This window comes from Schistocerca nitens, chromosome 2 (assembly GCF_023898315.1).
Source record: "Schistocerca nitens isolate TAMUIC-IGC-003100 chromosome 2, iqSchNite1.1, whole genome shotgun sequence".
Taxonomy (NCBI): Eukaryota; Metazoa; Arthropoda; class Insecta; order Orthoptera; family Acrididae; genus Schistocerca; species Schistocerca nitens.
Window position 1 is genome coordinate 170,618,842 of NC_064615.1, and position 17,985 is coordinate 170,636,826.

Consider the following 17,985-nt stretch of genomic DNA (forward strand, 5'->3'; position numbering starts at 1 on the left):
GACGACTGGAGAAGAACAACATAAACTCATTCGGGGATAGAGCAAAGACCGGTGATACTTCCGCTGTATTACTGTAAAAATATCGTATGATCCGAATATTGACAGGCTGATCAGAAAATAAATGCTGCATTCAAATGAAACTGCATTATTTGACTTACGCTTTAGTGATAAATTCCCTTGCAGTGCGAAAGAGCGATAAGAGTTGGAGCGGAAACTAAAATTAGGTACTGTATCAGCTAAACTTTTAAATATGTGTAATTCGTAAAATCAAGAGTTGAAAACAGTGCGGATGCGTCTTGAATGAATTTGACATAGTTTGTTCACATATGCCACTACTGATAAACGTTATATATGAATAAAGCAAGTACTTAGTAAGTGTAACTGATGTTCAAGGGAATCTCTCAAACGACGTACATTTTTATATAGGACTACTTGTTTTCTGAAGTGATGGATTGCTTACTGGCGCTTAAGTTACGACACTATGACACAGAGACATAGGGCAAATGACACATAACACTTCCTTGGACAGGGCACTTAAAATTCAGTTTTCACTTATCTGTGGTATATGCGCCCCATTTTGAAATCATATGTACAGCGTGACAGACGATGAATTTCGTGAGCAGTGTCGCAAATGCATGTCAATTTCGTACAGGATATACACAGTAAAGATACAAAGCCAACAAAATATTTCGAGCAGTAAATTTCCTCTTGCCATTTTGTAAAAATAAACCACAAATATATTGTAAAACTCGTAGCTTACTTCGAGGAAGCAATTGTTCTGTTTAGCTTGACGTCTGCTAATGAAGAATTGAAATCTCGTGATGATCTGATAATGCGCTACTGCAGTTATTGTTATAGTCTATGACAAAATGTACATAATATGAAATGGATGTCTAATCTTTATCCACGTATAGATCGATCTAAGTGTTTTGTCTAACTACAATATGGCTGACGGTGCAGTCTATAGAGATTTTCGTACACGCCGAAGAGATTGAAAAGCCGTGAACCATAAACATGCAGGAAAGCCATAAAACATAAGTACAAAATAAAAGGTAAAAGATTCTACGATATAGAAAGAAACAGTAATTTCTTTTCTTTTCCAACAACGTCCTCTCCTCTGCCGTCCTCTGCCTTTCAGAGCATCCGTCATCCTCAGTTATTTATTGGACATATTTCTGACATCCCCTGGAATTAATAGCCCTTACAGCTCCCCCTAGTACCGCTCAAGTTAATCCTTATGTCTTAACGCATGTCCCATCATCTTGTTACTTTTTTTGTCAGTGTTCTCCATGTGCTCCTCTCCTTATCGATTCTGCCAAGAATCCCATCAGTCCTTATCAGCCGGCCGGAGTGGCCGAGCGGTTCTAGGCGCTACAGTCTGGAGCCGCGCGACCGCTACGGTCGCAGGTTCGAATCCTGCCTTGGGCATGGATGTGTGTGTTGTCCTTAGGTTAGTTAGGTTTAAGTAGTTCTAAGTTCTAGGGGACTGATGACCTCAGAAGTTAAGTCCCATAGTGCTCAGAGGCATTTGAACCATTTTTTGAGTCCGTATCAGCCCACCTGATTTTCAGAATCTTTCTATAGCACCACATCCCGAAAGTTTCGTTTTTCTTCATTTGGGTTCCCCACAGCCCGTGATCCATTCTCATACAATGTTGTATTAGAAATGTACTTCGTCGGAAATTTCATCCTCAGAGTAACGCAGATGTCTGACAATAGTATCATTTTAGCCAGCAGTTCCCTCTCTCACTGTATTAGTTCATTTTTTTGCCTACCTCGCTGAGGCCATCATGTATTACTTTTTTTACCAAGGTAGAAGAATTCCTTAACTTCGTCTGCCTGGTGGTCTCCAATTTTGATATTAAGTACATCGAACCCGGGCCCCTTAGGACGGCAGTCAGTCACGCTGACCATTCAGCTATCGGGGCGGACACAGTCATATTATAAGGGCAGCAGTGGCGGATCGTACAGCTACCACAGCACAGATAAGAGGGCTTGAAAGCCCAGACCCGTCAACTGAACCGTTTGCGAACTAGTTATTAGTAGTGGGACTACAGGCACCCTCACCTCTAGCCCATGTTCCACTCACGCCACAGCATCGACTGCACAGCTCCATTGTTGCCGTCAGAGGATCACCTGGACGACGGGCCGTAGTCTTCAGTGACGAAAGCAGCTTCTGCTTGCACTCAAGTGATTGTCGTTTGCGCTTACGACGTAGATGTGGTAAACGCTGTCTCACAGAGCGCATTCGACACTGTTCACAACCCAGGCCCTATTTTCTGGGGTGCAATAAGCTGAAATTCTCGTTTACCTTTGGATTTTCTAGCGTGGACGCTAACCAGAATGTTGTTAGACCCGTTCTTTTGCCGTTGTTGCAACAGGAAGTTTATGTGTTGTTCCAACAGGATGATGCTCGTCCACTCAAAGTGCTCTGCAAGACGTGAAGCAATTTTTATGACTGGCACAATTTCCGGACTCCACTCGAATGGAGCGCGTATCGGATACGATGGGACGTGAAGTGATTCGTGAGGCTCTCATCGCCCAACCACTCTTACAGGAGTACATGAATAGGTCGAGCGGGCGTAGAGTAATATATGCCATGTCAGCATTGGCCATCTCTACGATCGACTCGATGCCGGAGTCAGCCCTTGCCCTGTCGCCTGTGAAGGCTACACCATGTACTAAAATGGGTGTTTTGCATGAGTCGATACCTGGCACCTCAGAACCTCTTGTGCTGTTGATCTGTACATCTAATCATTTGATGTTCTCCACATCTACTGTTGACATGACAAATTTTGAGTGAATTGGAAAATTATAAATGTACTGTTCTTTCCGGCAGTGTATATCGGCAATATAAGGTATTTGTGGCAAGCTGAAAGCAAAAAGAAAAAATTACAACCCAATCTCTTGTAAGAGCAACTGTGCTACAGAACTAATTGCTCGGTTTACAGACGAGCGGCTGTCGGTGGGCAAGCAGTACCGGCGGCGCTACACGGACTTCTGGAACCGCGTGCTCCCCGAGAAGCTGAACAAGTCGTCGCGCGAGAGCTTCCCCAACACTATGTCGCCGTACGGGCCGGCGCGCGCCCCGCACCCCGACGTGCAGGTGTCCCCGGCCTGGAGCCCGCCGCCCGCCTACCCGCCGCTGCGCCACCGCCCGCTGCCGCCCCCGCCGCCTCCACTGTCCGTGCCGCCGCAGCGCACGCGGCCCTTCGACCCGCACTACAACTTCGAAAAGCCCTTCGGCGCCTCCTCCGGCAACAGATGGGCGACGCCGCAGCCGCCTGGGGGCGGCGTGCCGTACGGCGAGCGTTCCATCAACGACCCGCCGGACCACAGGGGCGCCAACGTCAGCGCCGCGGACAAGCCGCACGCCGCAGGTACGCTCCTGCGTATCGCGCCTGAAACCCGGAAAAGCGGACTGAGTAGCTGCTTACTGTGGTTCCGGCGACGTGTTGTAATGTTCACGTCTCTTGTACTTGTTGTACTATGTGTGAGCCGACCTGGGTTCAGAAGTCGTTTGCGCAAGTTGTCTGGCACGCTCGCAAACTTATCACACAAATGACCAAACAAGCGACTCTGCAGTGTCTAACAATACCACCACTTGCAAAGTAGGTTAGAAATCAGATTAATAACGTTGCTCACGCAGCATATGCTCGCTTTATCGGGTAACTACAAAGTTATTGACTGTGGATGGTATCGTCAGAATGGAAATAATGAAGTCACTATAAAAAAGTCATTAATTTTGGCACTTAACTTGAATGGATTCCCACGTAGATTTCGTCGAAGTTATTATGGCTCATCTTGTTGATTCTAGGGTGATTTCACATTCACTGCTTGAAGGTCCAGATCTGTATTTTAGCAATATTTGTAGACCTAACAAATGCGTTTTTCAGGAAATTCTTAATGATCAAACAATCCCAGATCAGAACAATGGCATGGTAGAAATAATTTTTGACTTTGTGTTCACGATCCACATTTTTATTAAACTTATTGTAAATTTACATATACTTCTTAATTGTCACATCATCAAGCAAACAGTTTTGTATCAATCTTCATATATTTACTTTCCACTTTAACCAAACACAAGACTCGACTGTTCTTTTCCAAAGCGAAATAACAACTTAACTTCTGCAAAGTGAAACAAAGACTGCTCTGTGCACATTCGCGCCAAAACGGTTACAAGTAAGTCAAAGATTATGACAGTCTCACAGAAATGAATACACACAAGAACCATATCACTGTAACATATCGATACATCGGAGTACGTATACATTAATAAAACCAAATGTAAATATTGTCACAAAAATATGTCTGTTACTTTGCAGAAAAGTAGTAAGATATTACTGGTATCGAGAACTGGGGTTGGAGTACCGTAATGGTCACGTAAATAAAGAACCATTACAAGTGACGTCGCAAAATCGTGGGATAGCGATACGCACGTATACAGACGGCGGATGAATCGCGTACCCAAGGTATGCAAGGTAAGTGCATTGGCGGAGACGTCATGTGAAAAGGTTTCCGACGTGATTATGGTCGCACGACGGTAATTAACAGACTCTGAGGGCGTAATAGTAGTTAGAGCTAAATGCAAGGGTCATGTAATTTCGTAAATCGTAAGGGAATTCAATATACCGATATCCAAAGAGTCATGACTGTGCGGAGAATACCACATTTCAGGCATTACCTCTCACAATGGACAACGCAGTGGCCGTTAGCCTTTGCGGCGGCGCGGTTCTTTCCGTCCCTTTACGACGAACCTGCACCTACCTGTGAACATTGTCTCAGCAGATCATCAGTAGGGAAGCCGAGTGAAACCAACTGTACTTCGACGTGAACCAGGCTGCAATTAAAGTCATTAAATCTACGTTTCGGGAGAAAGTTTTCACACGAAATGAAAGGTTGGAAGATTTGTCCTTAATTAACATATTCTGGAACTTAGGAAACAGGTATCACTGCCAAGCCCGTGCTAGCCTAAACACAGTCACTCACAATCCCTTTCCCTCACATTAGAAAGTTTATGGTGTTGCATTTCTCGAAAACGTAATAGCTACAAAAATACGGATTGTTTTTGATTGAGAATGCTCGACAAATATTAAGTCTGTCGGTACCTCATGCAGTCACAGTTTTTAGCCACCGACCTACTCAATACGCCACGCGGAATTTATGTCTTTTCTCGCCACAAAATTCACTTAACATTTCCGAAATTTCTACACACCCATCGGAATAATCATGCCGTCACTTGACAACACTTTTGATGTGTGAAACACTGCTAGATCCGGCAACTTATCATTTCCATCGGAACTACTACTACACACGTCCGAACTGTTTCATGGCTAGGCTCCGAGTCCTCTCCAGAATACTCTTAAGTCTTCTCTCCCAGCAGAGAAAGGCGCGCGAAGAATATTACTTTACCATTGGTCAGTTTACTCAACAGCCAATAGCAAAACAACATTCTCCCGCGTCAGTCTGCGCTTTTCGTCAGTAGCGAATTCAAAATAGTAAACCAACGACTGCACTTTTTACCGACGTAATTATCTAATATGCTGAAATTTTGTTTATGCATAAAGTTATTTACTATTGTTATTTATACCTGAGTTAACTTTCCCATTACCATAAACTTACTTTACAAATCTATTCTACTAAAATCCCCTTTGTCCACATCCATACTTCTTCAAAATGTGCCCACACTAAATCCCACTACATAACTCGTTAAACAATTATCTTCATACTAACCTTAAACCACACTCAAGCATCATTCATACTGCTAAAACACATTTATAACATTTTACATAGACAAAAAGACATAATAACACTTTATGAAAATACTAGAACAGTTTATGAAAAACATTCTATTACTTTAGTGCACTCTAGTGGGCACAATCGAAACTAAAGTCACAGTCCCCCTATCCAATACTGTCCTCTATCAGCTGATACATAAACTACGTGCGCGTCCAGTCCCGCGTCACCATCTGTCACTATCCAACTCTGAGACACATGTCCCACTTAACCGCCTCCAAGGCAGGATCGATATACGGCGCTACGCCTCACCTTCACTTAACGAACGAGAGCAGCATTGTTTGCGTAGAATTGTCAGTGCTAAGAGACATGCATTACTGTGTATAATAACCGCAGAAGTCAATGTGGGACGCACGACGAACGTATCAGTTAGGATAATGAGACGAAATCTGGCGTTAACTGGCTGACAGACAACGCCCGACATGAGTGCGCTTGCTAACTGCATGACATCGCGTGGGCTCGTGAAGATATCGGTTGTACCCTAGACAACTGGAAAATCGTGGCTTCGTCAGATGAGTCCAGATTTCATTTGGTAAGATCTAATTTTAGGGTTCGAGTGTAGCACCGACCCTAGCGCCGACCCAACGAAGCGATGGTCACAGGTTGTCAACAAAGACACTGTGCGAACTGGTGGTGGCTCCATAAAATTGTGAGCTGTGTTTACAAGGAATGGACTGGGGCACTGACTGAAAATGATTAGCTTCGACTACTTGGAGACCATTTGCACCCATTCGTTGATATCATGTTTCCAAAGAACGAAGGAACTCTTATGGATGACTGTGTGCCAAGACACAGGTTGTTCGCGACTTGTTTGAAGAACATTCTGGACAATTCCAGGGAATGATTCTGTCACCCAGTTCACCCAGCGTGAATCCCATCGAACATTCATGGGACTTAATCGAGAGGCTAGTTCGTGCACAAAATCCTTCCCGATTATGGGCAGCTAGAGAGGCATCATGACTCAGTAGCCCTGGTGGGGACCTCTAACGACTTGTTGAGTTGTTGCCACGTCGAGTTACGAACTACTCCGGACAAACGGAGGCTCGATGCAACCTTAGGAGATATCTTATGTCCTTAGTCATCTCAGTGTATGCTCAGATAGAGTGCAACATAATCGTAAAAATGTTAAATCGATAATTCTTCACGCTCCTAAACACCAATTCAGGTGAAGTTTCATTATATAGAAGACAAAATTTAATTCAGTTCGTGTAATTAGAAAGGACCCAGCTAACTTTCCGGATTAAAAGAACAGAAAATATCTTTCATAATGGCACCTGCATTACATTAGAAACACCGTCGGAGTGAGACTTCGGCTCAATGAACTAGAATCCTCTGATGATATTTATTTTTATTGAAAAGTGTCGCCTCATCAGAACGTTGTGGGAGGAAATAATGGCGTGAGAAAAAATTATCTTACAAAGATTAATTTGTTTGGTCTGATGATATACAGATTCATAAACACTGTATCTGTGCAGAAGGCACCCGAATGCTCTCCGGAAGAGATAAAAATCACTTTCCAAAGCCTGGCCACTTCACGAAAAGCACTGGATAGCATCGACCTTTGATCCGAGTATGATAGAGAACTAACGACAAAGAGCAATCACAAGTTGCGAAACTGACTCGCAGATTTTGAGCTACGCGTTGCAAAGACAATGTAAATGCTAAATTCGACACTTACTCCAAAACAACTAAAGGAGCGGCAAGCTGAACAGGGAACGAAACAGAGACTCTCCAACGACAAGACGCAAACCGGGCCGTATGCTTCCCCCAAAATCGAATATTGACTTCCTCCTCTCACACACTACTTAGAAATGTCACAGGCGGCGAGGGAACTCACAAGGTTTGCCACAGTGGCAACCGAAAAGCTCCTTCTCTCTTCCAGCGTACAGCCAAAGCTTGTAGAATTTTCTCCTCCAGCGCTTTTTGTATTCTCTGTCAACAAAGCAAAAGTTGACAGTGTACTGGCCCTCGCCTTATTCCTGGCAGAACGATGTCTGGACGTGTAAATACAGCTCGCATCCTATGCTGTTTACAGGAAGATAGCGGTGGCTCTGTTCCCTGCTTCGATTTTACGAAAACCTATGTTCTTAGGCTGAATTCCCTTGCACTATTCTGAAAAGCACTTTTGACATAATCTGGCTTAGGATATACCCAAAGCGGTTTACTTGCACGACCGCTGTCTGTGGGTATTCCTTTTAGGAAATATCCCGGTTCAAATGATTCAAATAGCTCTGAGCACTATGGGACTTAATATCTGAGGTCATCAGTTCCCTAGAACTTAGAACTACTTAAGCCTAACTAACCTAAGGACATCACACACATCCATGCCCGAGGCAGGATTCCAAACTGCGACCGTAGCGGTCGCGCGATTCCAGACTGAAGTGCCTAGAACCGCTCGGCCACACAGACCGGGAAACCTCCCGGATTTCCGGTATTGTCTACCCACTGCCTAAAATGCAAAGGTGGCATATCTCATCACATTTCGTCAACTGGGAGAAACATGAACTAAAATGTAGAAATCACAGGTCTTAACTCTTCCACTCAGAAAGTTTATGAGAATGCAACATAAAATGATCATATGTGTATATTGTCACTTAACGACATGTGACAAAGCAGTATCATCACAGCGTGAGTAGGAATTCGTTACAACTTACGTGCCTTCCACTATTCTTACAACTGGAGGTGCTGTCACATGTAAGTGCATGATTCAGCATGAACCACACAGTTCCGCGAGCAAGTATGCTCACGAGCGTAACCTCACGAAGTGGGGAGGTGTGCAGTTCAGCGGCTGGTGAGATGCGCCTTTTACTTGCACTCCTGCTCATTAAGTGCCCGTCTACACATTGCATAGAATGTATAGCAAAGCGAGCACTAATGCAAATGAGGAAAGTCGCATGCCGTGAGACACACCACGAAATGCACAGCAGTAGCCAGTGAACGCAGGGAGTGTCTTTCAGTCACGAAAGGAAATTAGCGGAACTTGTTTTCTCTGCGATCACTGCAATACGAGGGACATTCAATAAATGACTCAACAATTCCTTTTCTTGCCCAATTTCGGTTGAAAATATGCGGAATCTTATGTGGGACATCGTGGAACATTCCTGCTTCAGTCCCTATAGTTTCACGTAGTTCTGCTAGGTGACGTCTGTAGCGTAGGTGTATTCCAAGTAGAGAGCTGTCATTGAGTTTCGTTTAGCAGATATTGTTAAGCACTTGCAGAATGTATACGGAGACCTGTTAGAGAACAAAAGCACGGTGAGTCGTTGGGAGAGGCGTCTGTCATCATCGCTACAGTGTCGCGCAAATCTCTCCGATCTCCTGCGCGCTGGCCGACCGCACACACTTGTAGCTCTTGCAGTGTTGCAACGTACAGACACACTCATTCGAAATGATCGACGGGTCAGAAACACCTCCATACACAACTGGACGTCTGTGTTGGTAACTCTTACACACTCGTTCACCATTAGGGGTACTGAAAGGTGTATGCCCGCTGGGTTCCTCTCGGCCTAACAGAACACCATAAAGAGCAACGAAGGACCGTCTGTGCGGAATTTGTTGCGCGTTACGTGGGAGATTATTGATGTAGTAAGACGTCGGCTCCGACGTCGCCAAGTGAAAGGGTTCCATGCGGGCATACCGGCCCTCCCTCTAAGATGGCGTAGGGGGCGTCGCAATAAACGGAGATTATGCTGTAACAGGTGTTCATAACCAAAAGCGTGGAGAATAATATGGTGTGTTGGTATCGTGAATAAAACCTATTTGAGAATGAGATTTTCACTCTGCAGCGGAGTGTGCGCTGATATGAAACTTCCTGGCAGATTAAAACTGTGTGCCCGACTGAGACTCGAACTCGGGACCTTTGCCTTTCGCAGGCAAGTGCTTTACCAACTGAGCCACCGAAGCACGACTCACGCCCGGTACTCACAGCTTTACTTCTGTTAGTATCTCGTCTCAGGAGACGAGGTACTGGCAGAAGTAAAGCTGTGGGTACCGTGCGTGAGTCGTGCTTCGGTGGCTCAGTTGGTAGAGCAGTTGCCCGCGAAAGGCAAAGGTCCCGAGTTCGAGTCTCAGTCGGGCACACAGTTTTAATCTGCCAGGAAGTTTCAAAACCTATTTGCTTTCAGGAAAAAAAATTGTGTTGCTTTACTTACTGAATGTCCCAAGCTGCCTCACGAACAACACTAGGTCTTCCATATGAGTACCAAAAGGAATCCCCTTAATTTTTATTTACCCTATAAATCACTCTAAACTAATTTATTTGAATCCTTAGAGATAACAATTACGAACAACTGAAACTGGAACCAGCATATAGAAAATGTTGTGGAGAAGGCGGAGTAATGAGTGCGTTTTATTGGTAGAACACTTACAAGATGCAGCAGATCTACTAAAGAAACTGCTTACACTAAGTTTGTTTTTCATGCGTGCTGTTCGGGAATGCAGCAACAGACAAAGAGTCTGAAGGTGGTTCGATGAACACTCTCCCAAGCTCGTATGTGTGAATTGCAAAGTGACCAAGTAGATGCTGACGTAGAAAAGAATAAAACTGTCATTTTGAGTCAAAGAAGTGGACGAGAAGATGAGAGGAGAAGCTTAAACTTTTTCTCGAAAGTAGCTGCCTTTAGAGTACTCGTTTCGAAATTAATTCATGAAGAGTTAGGATAAGTATCGATAGCCACTGGACCTCGTGAAACATAAATTAACGAAGCTTTTTCTGAGAAGTTATCAGCTAGTTTACGATTCCAAGCCACTGGTGAATAGAAATATGTTGAAAAACTATACTTTAGGTAAATAAACATCCACAAAACTATTTCTATCTGAAGTCTATATGACATTTGTTTCTCATTAGTACTGTAAACGCAGAGTTTTCGTTTTCTTTTTTATTTCTTCCAGTTGTCTGCGACCTACCATCTTTTAAGGTACATCATATTTCGTTTAATGCTGTATACAGTTTGTTCCTTTTGTGATAATCATATTGTTCAGTGAAAACACTCACACGCTTTTTCCACCAAGTCATAATCCACATTCTTGTCGAAGTGACATCGTCAGTGGGCCGCGAGAGCTGTGAAGCGAGCAACAGCAGACTTAATAACTGCTTGAAGACACACTTTTTTGAGTGAACGCTTTGGCTTCTACCGGCAGCATTCGTGTAACATGTGATTTCAAGGGTGAAAGAAGTATTATCTTCGGCTCTGTGCAACACTCGGCACCAGGGTGTGGATAGCGAGTTTTGGCAGCCCGTGCAACTCCATGGACTACCGTACACAATAGTGCTTGTATGAAGTGAAAACTAAAGACTATATGAATAAGAATTTATAACTGAGGCTTATGATATGATGGTTGCATTTTGCAAAACCAGATTTCCGCGGAGGGGTCGTGAAATTGTTGGGAAAATGAAAGCAGGTTGCGGCACTAATCTAGCTCGGCTCTGAAGAAAGTTTGTGACAGCAAGCATAGTGGCAGGTCTTTCTGTGCAATAGTGTGAAAAAATTTCGCATGGCGTGTCACTATCAAGTAACATGCCCCGATGAAACTTGGACCATACATGAAAAGAACTGCTAAAGTGTTGCACAGAAGGTAACTCTAAGAAATACGCGTTGAGACAAATAGAATAACTAAAACAACTAAATTCCTCCCGAATGGGCCATGGAGGCCCAACGGTACCGACCGGCCGCCATGTCATCCTCAGCCCATAGGCGGCACTGGGTGCGGATATGGAGGAGCATGTCGTGAGCAGATCGCTCTCCCGGCCGAATATCAGTTTCCGAGACCGGGGCCGCTACTTCTCAGTCAAGCGACTCCTCAGTTTGCCTCACAATGGCTGAGTGCACCCCGCTTACCAACAGCGCTCGGCAGACCGGATGGTCACCCATCCAAGTGATAGCCCAGCCCGACAGCGCTTACCTTCGGTGATCTGACGGGAACCGGTGGTACCACTGCGGCAGGGCTGTTGGCCAAATAGAATAACACTTATATTTAAAGACAATAATTACACTGAGGTCACCGAGGTTTATAATGGTCCCCTGGATATTACACAAGGCGGGACCCGGTTTTTTATAGGATTTGTGATCACCACGGACAGCTCACATGCTGACCACAAGATTGCTAAGGAATTCTTGTAAGGCGTTCCATTTCGCGACCAGCGTGGTTCAGAACTGCCGGTTGGTCGCTGATGAATGTGGACGTGGGCGCAGTATGTCTCCACAGCGCATCCCACATGTGCTCTACCAGTCGGGGGGAATGGGCGGACCAGTCTTTTCGACGAATATACTCTCGTTCCATGAGCGTCTCAACCTGGGCTGTTCGATGCTGTCGCTCATTGTCATCCATAAAAATAAAGTCAGAGCCGAATGCACCCCTGAAACAGTACGCCCATGCAGCTTTATGCCTGCCCACGTTACAACACATGGACAAAAGAAAACGAACATGTTTGAAAATGCTGAACGTACTCTCATATGGCGAGAGGTGCGAACACATAACGCACCCAGGAACATTACCGAATACGGTTGTTATGGTCGTCCAGGTGGTAATTCGATTACGCGACAAGTCACACAAATCTGAAGGCTGTAAATTCAGCTAAATACTTAGGGATTACATTTACAAATAAACTAAATTGGAACGATCACATAGATAGTATTGTGGGTAGAACAAACCAAAGACTGCGATTCATTGGCAGAACACTTAGAAGGTGCAACAGGTCAACTAAAAAGACTGCTTACACCACGCTTGTCCGCCCCCTTCTGGAGTATTGCCGTGTGGTGTGGGATCCGCATCAGGTAGGACTGACGGATGACATCTAAAAAGTACAAAGAAGGGAAGCTAGTTTTGTATTATCGCGAAATAGGGGAGATAGTGTCACAGACATGATACGTGAATTGGAGTCGCAATCATTAAAACAAAGGCGTTTTTCGTTGCGACGGGATCTTCTCATGAAGTTTCATTCACCAGATTTCTCCTCCGATTGTAAAAACACTCTGTTGGCACCCACCTACATAGAGAGAAATGATCATCACGATAAAATAAGAGAAATCAGGGCTCGCACAGAAAAATTTAAGTGCTCGTTTTTTCCACGTGCCGTTCGAGTGTGGAACGGTAGAGAGACAGCTTGAAGGTGGTTCCTTGAACCCTCTGCCAGGCACTTTAATGTGAATAGCAGAGTAATCTCGCAGGTGTGGATTTAGATGTAAGGTGTTGGGTGGCATAATGTTGCATGGGCGTTCTGACCTCCAGATCGTTGAACATGGATACTCACCGGTCAGCGTCTCCGTCACCACGTGCGTCTTTTCAGGAGTGCATTCGACCCTGACTTCATTGTTATGGAGGACAAAGCGCGACCGCAGCGAACAGAGCAGGTAGAATAGCTCATCGAACGAGAGGATATTCGGCGCGTGAACTGACCTGCCAGCACCCCCAGACTTAAATGATATTGCACGCCTGTGATATGTGTTGGATAGATGTGTTGCAGCACGTCCGTATGCGCCAACGATCATCCAGCCTTCGTCAAATGCACAGGCGGAGGAATGGAACGCGCTACCAGAAGAACCCCCTTCGTATCTTGCGGCCAACATCGCATACCCTACTAAGAAGCGTGTCCCGCCTTTCATAAAGTCAAGGGCAGCATAATGAGTCGCGGTCACTTCAATGTAATTATTGTATTTGAGTGAAAATGTCATTCCCGTTCGTCTCATTGCGTATTTCTTTCGGTTACATTCTGCAATACACTGTAACAGTTCTTCCTATGTATGGGTCACATTTCATCGTGCTATTTTACTTAGTGGTGACACTTCATGCGAAAGCTACTACCGTCCTCAAGTTTTGCTTGTCAGTGTAATGCTTAACTCCTCGAAGAGGTACCTACAAGACGACTGCGAGTGAACACCACATATTCTTCTTACTTCTCGCTTTTGTACAATCAGTACTTCCTTTCTAAGTCATGAGTCACCCCAGGAAATTGTTGAAATATGCAAAATGGGTTGCGAGGCTGATTCGTTTGTCCGCAAGACTACCGACTACACGAAGAGCAAAAGTAGAGGAACTTAATTGTTTGAGCAATTCAGTAGTATTCTTCTCAAAGGTCAACCGTTGTTGGAAACTGACATTCCAAATATCTGGAACATTCTATGCTGTTTTCAGACTCTTCTTCATGCGCTACACCAATTTTGATATGTGTATTGTGTGTTCTAAATCGAACTGGGGACCTAGAAATGACGGTGTGGCTTCGTCCCCGCCATAGCCCTCAGTGGTTCATAAACCCACAACGGGCTACAGCAATCAACTCATCCCACCGCCTCTCCACACCAAACCCTGGGTTATTGTGCGGTTCGGCCCCCCAGTGGACCCCCCCCCCCCCCCCACCCCAGGACCGTCTCATACCAGATACCAGTCGAGTGTAACCCCAAATGTTTGCGTAGTACAGTAATTATTGTGTACGCATGCGTGGGGACAGTGTTTGCGCAGCAATCGCCGACATAGTGTAACCAAAGCGGAATAAGAGGATCAGACCGCATTCGCCAAGGCAGATGGAAAACCGTCTTAAAAACCATCCACAGGTTGGCCGTCACACCGGACCTCGACACTAGTCTGCTGGGCGGATTCTCGCCGGGGACCGGCACGCCTTCCCGCTCGGAAAGCAGCGCGTTAGACCGCGTCGCTAGCAGGGCGGGTAATTTTGATATGAGTCTATTAGTTGTACAGAACTAACTACAATGACTTTTACCAAAATTTAGGGAAAGTCCACTTTCACATAACACTTCTTCTCCACATGATCTTACCTACATGATAAAATACACAGAAGAGCCAAAGAAACTGTTAGACTTGCCTAATATCGTGTAGGGCCCCCGCGAGCAGGCAGCAGTGCCGCAACACGACGTGGCATGGACTCGACTACTGTCTGGAGTAGTGCTGGAGGTAACTAACACCATGAATGTTGCAGAGCTGTCCAAAAACCCGTAAGAGTACGAGGGTTCAGATCTCTTCTAAAGAGCACGTTGCAAGGCATCCCAGATATGCCAAATAATGTTCATGTCTGGGGAGATTGGTGGCCAGCGGAAATGTTCAAGCTTAGAAGAGTTGTTCTGAAGTCAATCTGTAGCAATTCTGCACGTCCTGCTGGAATTGCCCGAGTCCGTCGGAATGCACAATGGACATGAATGGATGCAGGTGATCAGACAGGACGCTTATGTACGTGTCACCTGTTAAGAGTCGTATCTAGACGTATCAGCTGTCCCGTATCACTCCAACTGCACTCGACCCACATCATTACAGAGTCTTCACCAGCCTGAACAGTCCCCTACTGACAAGCAGGTTCCATGGATTCATGACTCGTTCGACCTGGCAACACGTTTCCAGTCATCAACAGTCCAATGTCGGTGTCCACATGCCCAGGCTAGGCGTAAGGCTTTGTGTCGTGAACTCATCAAGGGTACACGAGTGGGTCTTCGGCTCCGAAAGCCCATATCGATGATGTTTCGTTGAATGGCTCGCACGCTGACACTTTTGTTGATGGCCCAGATCTGAAACCTAAAAGAGCTTGCGGAAGGATTGCACTTCTGTCGCGTTGGACGATTGTCTTCAGTCGCCGTGGGTCCCGTTTTTGCAGGATCTTTTTCCGGTCGAAGTGATGTCGGAGATTTGATATCTTAACGGATTCCTGATATTCACGGTACACTTGTGAAATGATCGTACGGGAAAATCCTCACTTCATTGATATCTCGGAGATGCTGTGTCCCATCGCTCGAGTGCCGACTGTAACAGCACGTACAAACTCAATTAAATCTTGATAACCTGACATTGTAATAGCAGTACCGATCTAACAACTGCGCCAGACATTTGTTGTCTTATACAGTGTGGTCCATTGGTAGTGACCGGGCCAAATATCTCACGAAATAAACGTCAAACGAAAAAACTACAAAGAACGAAACTCGTCTATCTTGAAGGGGGAAACCAGATTGCGCTATGGTTGGCCCACTAGATGGCGCTGCCGTTGGTCAAACGGATATCAACTGCGTCTTTTTTAAATAGCAACCCCCATTTTTATTACATATTCGTGTAGTACGTAAAGAAATATGAATGTTTTAGTTGGACTACTTTTTTCGCTTTGTGATAGATGGCGCTGTAATAGTACAAATGTATAAGTACGTGGTATCGCGTAACATTCCGCCAGTGCGGACGGTATTTGCTTCGTGATACATTACCCGTGTTAAAATGGAGCGTTTACCAGTTGCGGAAAAGGTCGATATCGTGTTGATGTATGGCTATTGTGATCAAAATGCCCAACGGGCGTGTGCTATGTATGCTACTCGGTATCCTGGACGACATCATCCAAGTGTCCGGACCGTTCACCGGATAGTTACGTTATTTAAGGAAACAGGAAGTGTTCAGCCACATGTGAAACGTCAACCACTACCTGCAACAATTGATGATGTCCAGGTAGGTGCTTTAGCTGCTGTCGCGGCTAATCCGCACATCAGTAGCAGACAAATTGCACGAGAATCGGGAATCTCAAAAACGTCGGTGTTGAGAATGCTACATCAACATCGATTGCACCCGTACCATACTTGTGTGCACCAGGAATTGCATGGCGACGACTTTGAACGTCGTGTACAGTTCTGCCGCTGGGCACAATAGAAATTACGGGACGATAACAGATTTTTTTTTCCGCTTTCTATTTAGCGACAAAGCGTCCTTCACCAACAGCGGTAACGTAAACCGGCATAATATGCACTATTGGGCAACGGGAATCCACGATGGTTGCGACAAGTGGAACATCAGCGACCTTGGCGGGTTAATGTATGGAGCGGCATTAAGGGAGGAAGGATAATTGGCCCCCATTTTATGGACGGCAATCTAAATGGTGCAATGTATGCTGATTTCCTATGTAATGTTCTACCGATGTTACTACAAGATGTTTCACTGCATGACAGAATGGCGATGTACTTCCAACATTATGGATGTCTGGCACATAGCTCGTGTGCGGTTGAAGCGGTATTGAACGGTATATTTCATGACAGGTGGATTGGTCGTCGAAACGCCATACCATGGCCCGCTCGTTCACCGGATCTGACATCCTCGGATTTCTTTCTGTGAGGAAAGTTGAAGGATATTTGCCATCGTGATCCACCGACAACGCCTAACAATATGCGTCAGCGCATTGTCAATGCATGTGCGAACATTACGGAAGGCGAACTACTCGCTGTTGAGAGTGCAACGTAACCTTCCAGTACTGGTGGTGGTAAAAGTCCACCTAAGTAGGTAGATTACCGTCGCTTTGACATGTCCTACCGCTCCTGCAAGCTACCGTCTGTAGTAAATGGTCTCTTAAATTCGTGTGGTCCACGAAATTACTGGCCTCTGAGAGTTATTGCTGGGTATTAATAATTTCTAGCGGAAGGTTTTAACGAACCGGTAGAAATCTGAACGCAACGGATAACGCATTTTTTTAACCACTACAGAAGGCACCTATACAAGGGTTAACAGGCAGTATATAGCTTTTGTTTGCTTTCATGGCCCAGAATTCGACTGTGGTACTGACTGCCACCTATTGTTTATGATGGAGGGAGTAAATAATGAGTCGAGGGTAGAGATTAATTGATATTTATTCAGTACCGATGGTATCTCAACAACTAGTCGTGTTTCTCTTGCAATGTACATCATTAAAACCGGTCTCTAGTTAATATGGTTCAGTTTCGCCACGTAACTATGGAACGGGACAGAGTGTTGTGTCTAGCTCATACAGCATAGACACAATGAGGTAGCTAGGTGCACGCTAAACTAACGCAGACGGGCTTGAAGTTCTGGAACATGAGACTTATTAATGCACTAAAGAAGAAAAGTACGTAGATGTTACTTAACTTTTATTCTCTTGTTGGAATACATCTCTTGAATAGTAGTAAGCTATAAGCACTGATACAAAGGCGCCTTGCTAGGTAGTAGCTATAGAGTAAGCTGAAGGCTATTCTATCTGTCTCTCGGCAAATGAGAGGAAGGCGTCGTACTTCTGGTCGCAAGCTATGTCTTCCGTACAACTGGGGCGAGGTCTAGTCCGTGTCTTGTGACCTGCCATGTGGTGGCGCTAGGTTTGCGATTACACAGTGGCGACACGCGGGTCCGACATGTACTACAGGACCGCGGCCGATTTAAGTTACCACCTAGCAAGTGTGGTGACTAGCGGTGACACCACACAGAGGAGCG

General features: G+C 45.2%; 1 protein-coding gene and 1 pseudogene across 1 annotated transcript in view; one reads left to right on the top strand and one right to left on the bottom strand.

Moving 5' to 3' along the window:
• Nucleotides 1-17,985, top strand: part of LOC126234901 (uncharacterized) — a 447,962-nt gene that overhangs the window by 408,986 nt on the left and 20,991 nt on the right. The window contains exons 9-10 of the mRNA XM_049943641.1: nucleotides 2,952-3,106; nucleotides 3,200-3,380. Coding sequence (XP_049799598.1) covers nucleotides 2,952-3,106; nucleotides 3,200-3,380 — 336 coding nt within the window. The remainder of the gene's footprint in view (nucleotides 1-2,951; nucleotides 3,107-3,199; nucleotides 3,381-17,985) is intronic.
• Nucleotides 11,634-11,751, bottom strand: LOC126238633 (5S ribosomal RNA; annotated as a pseudogene).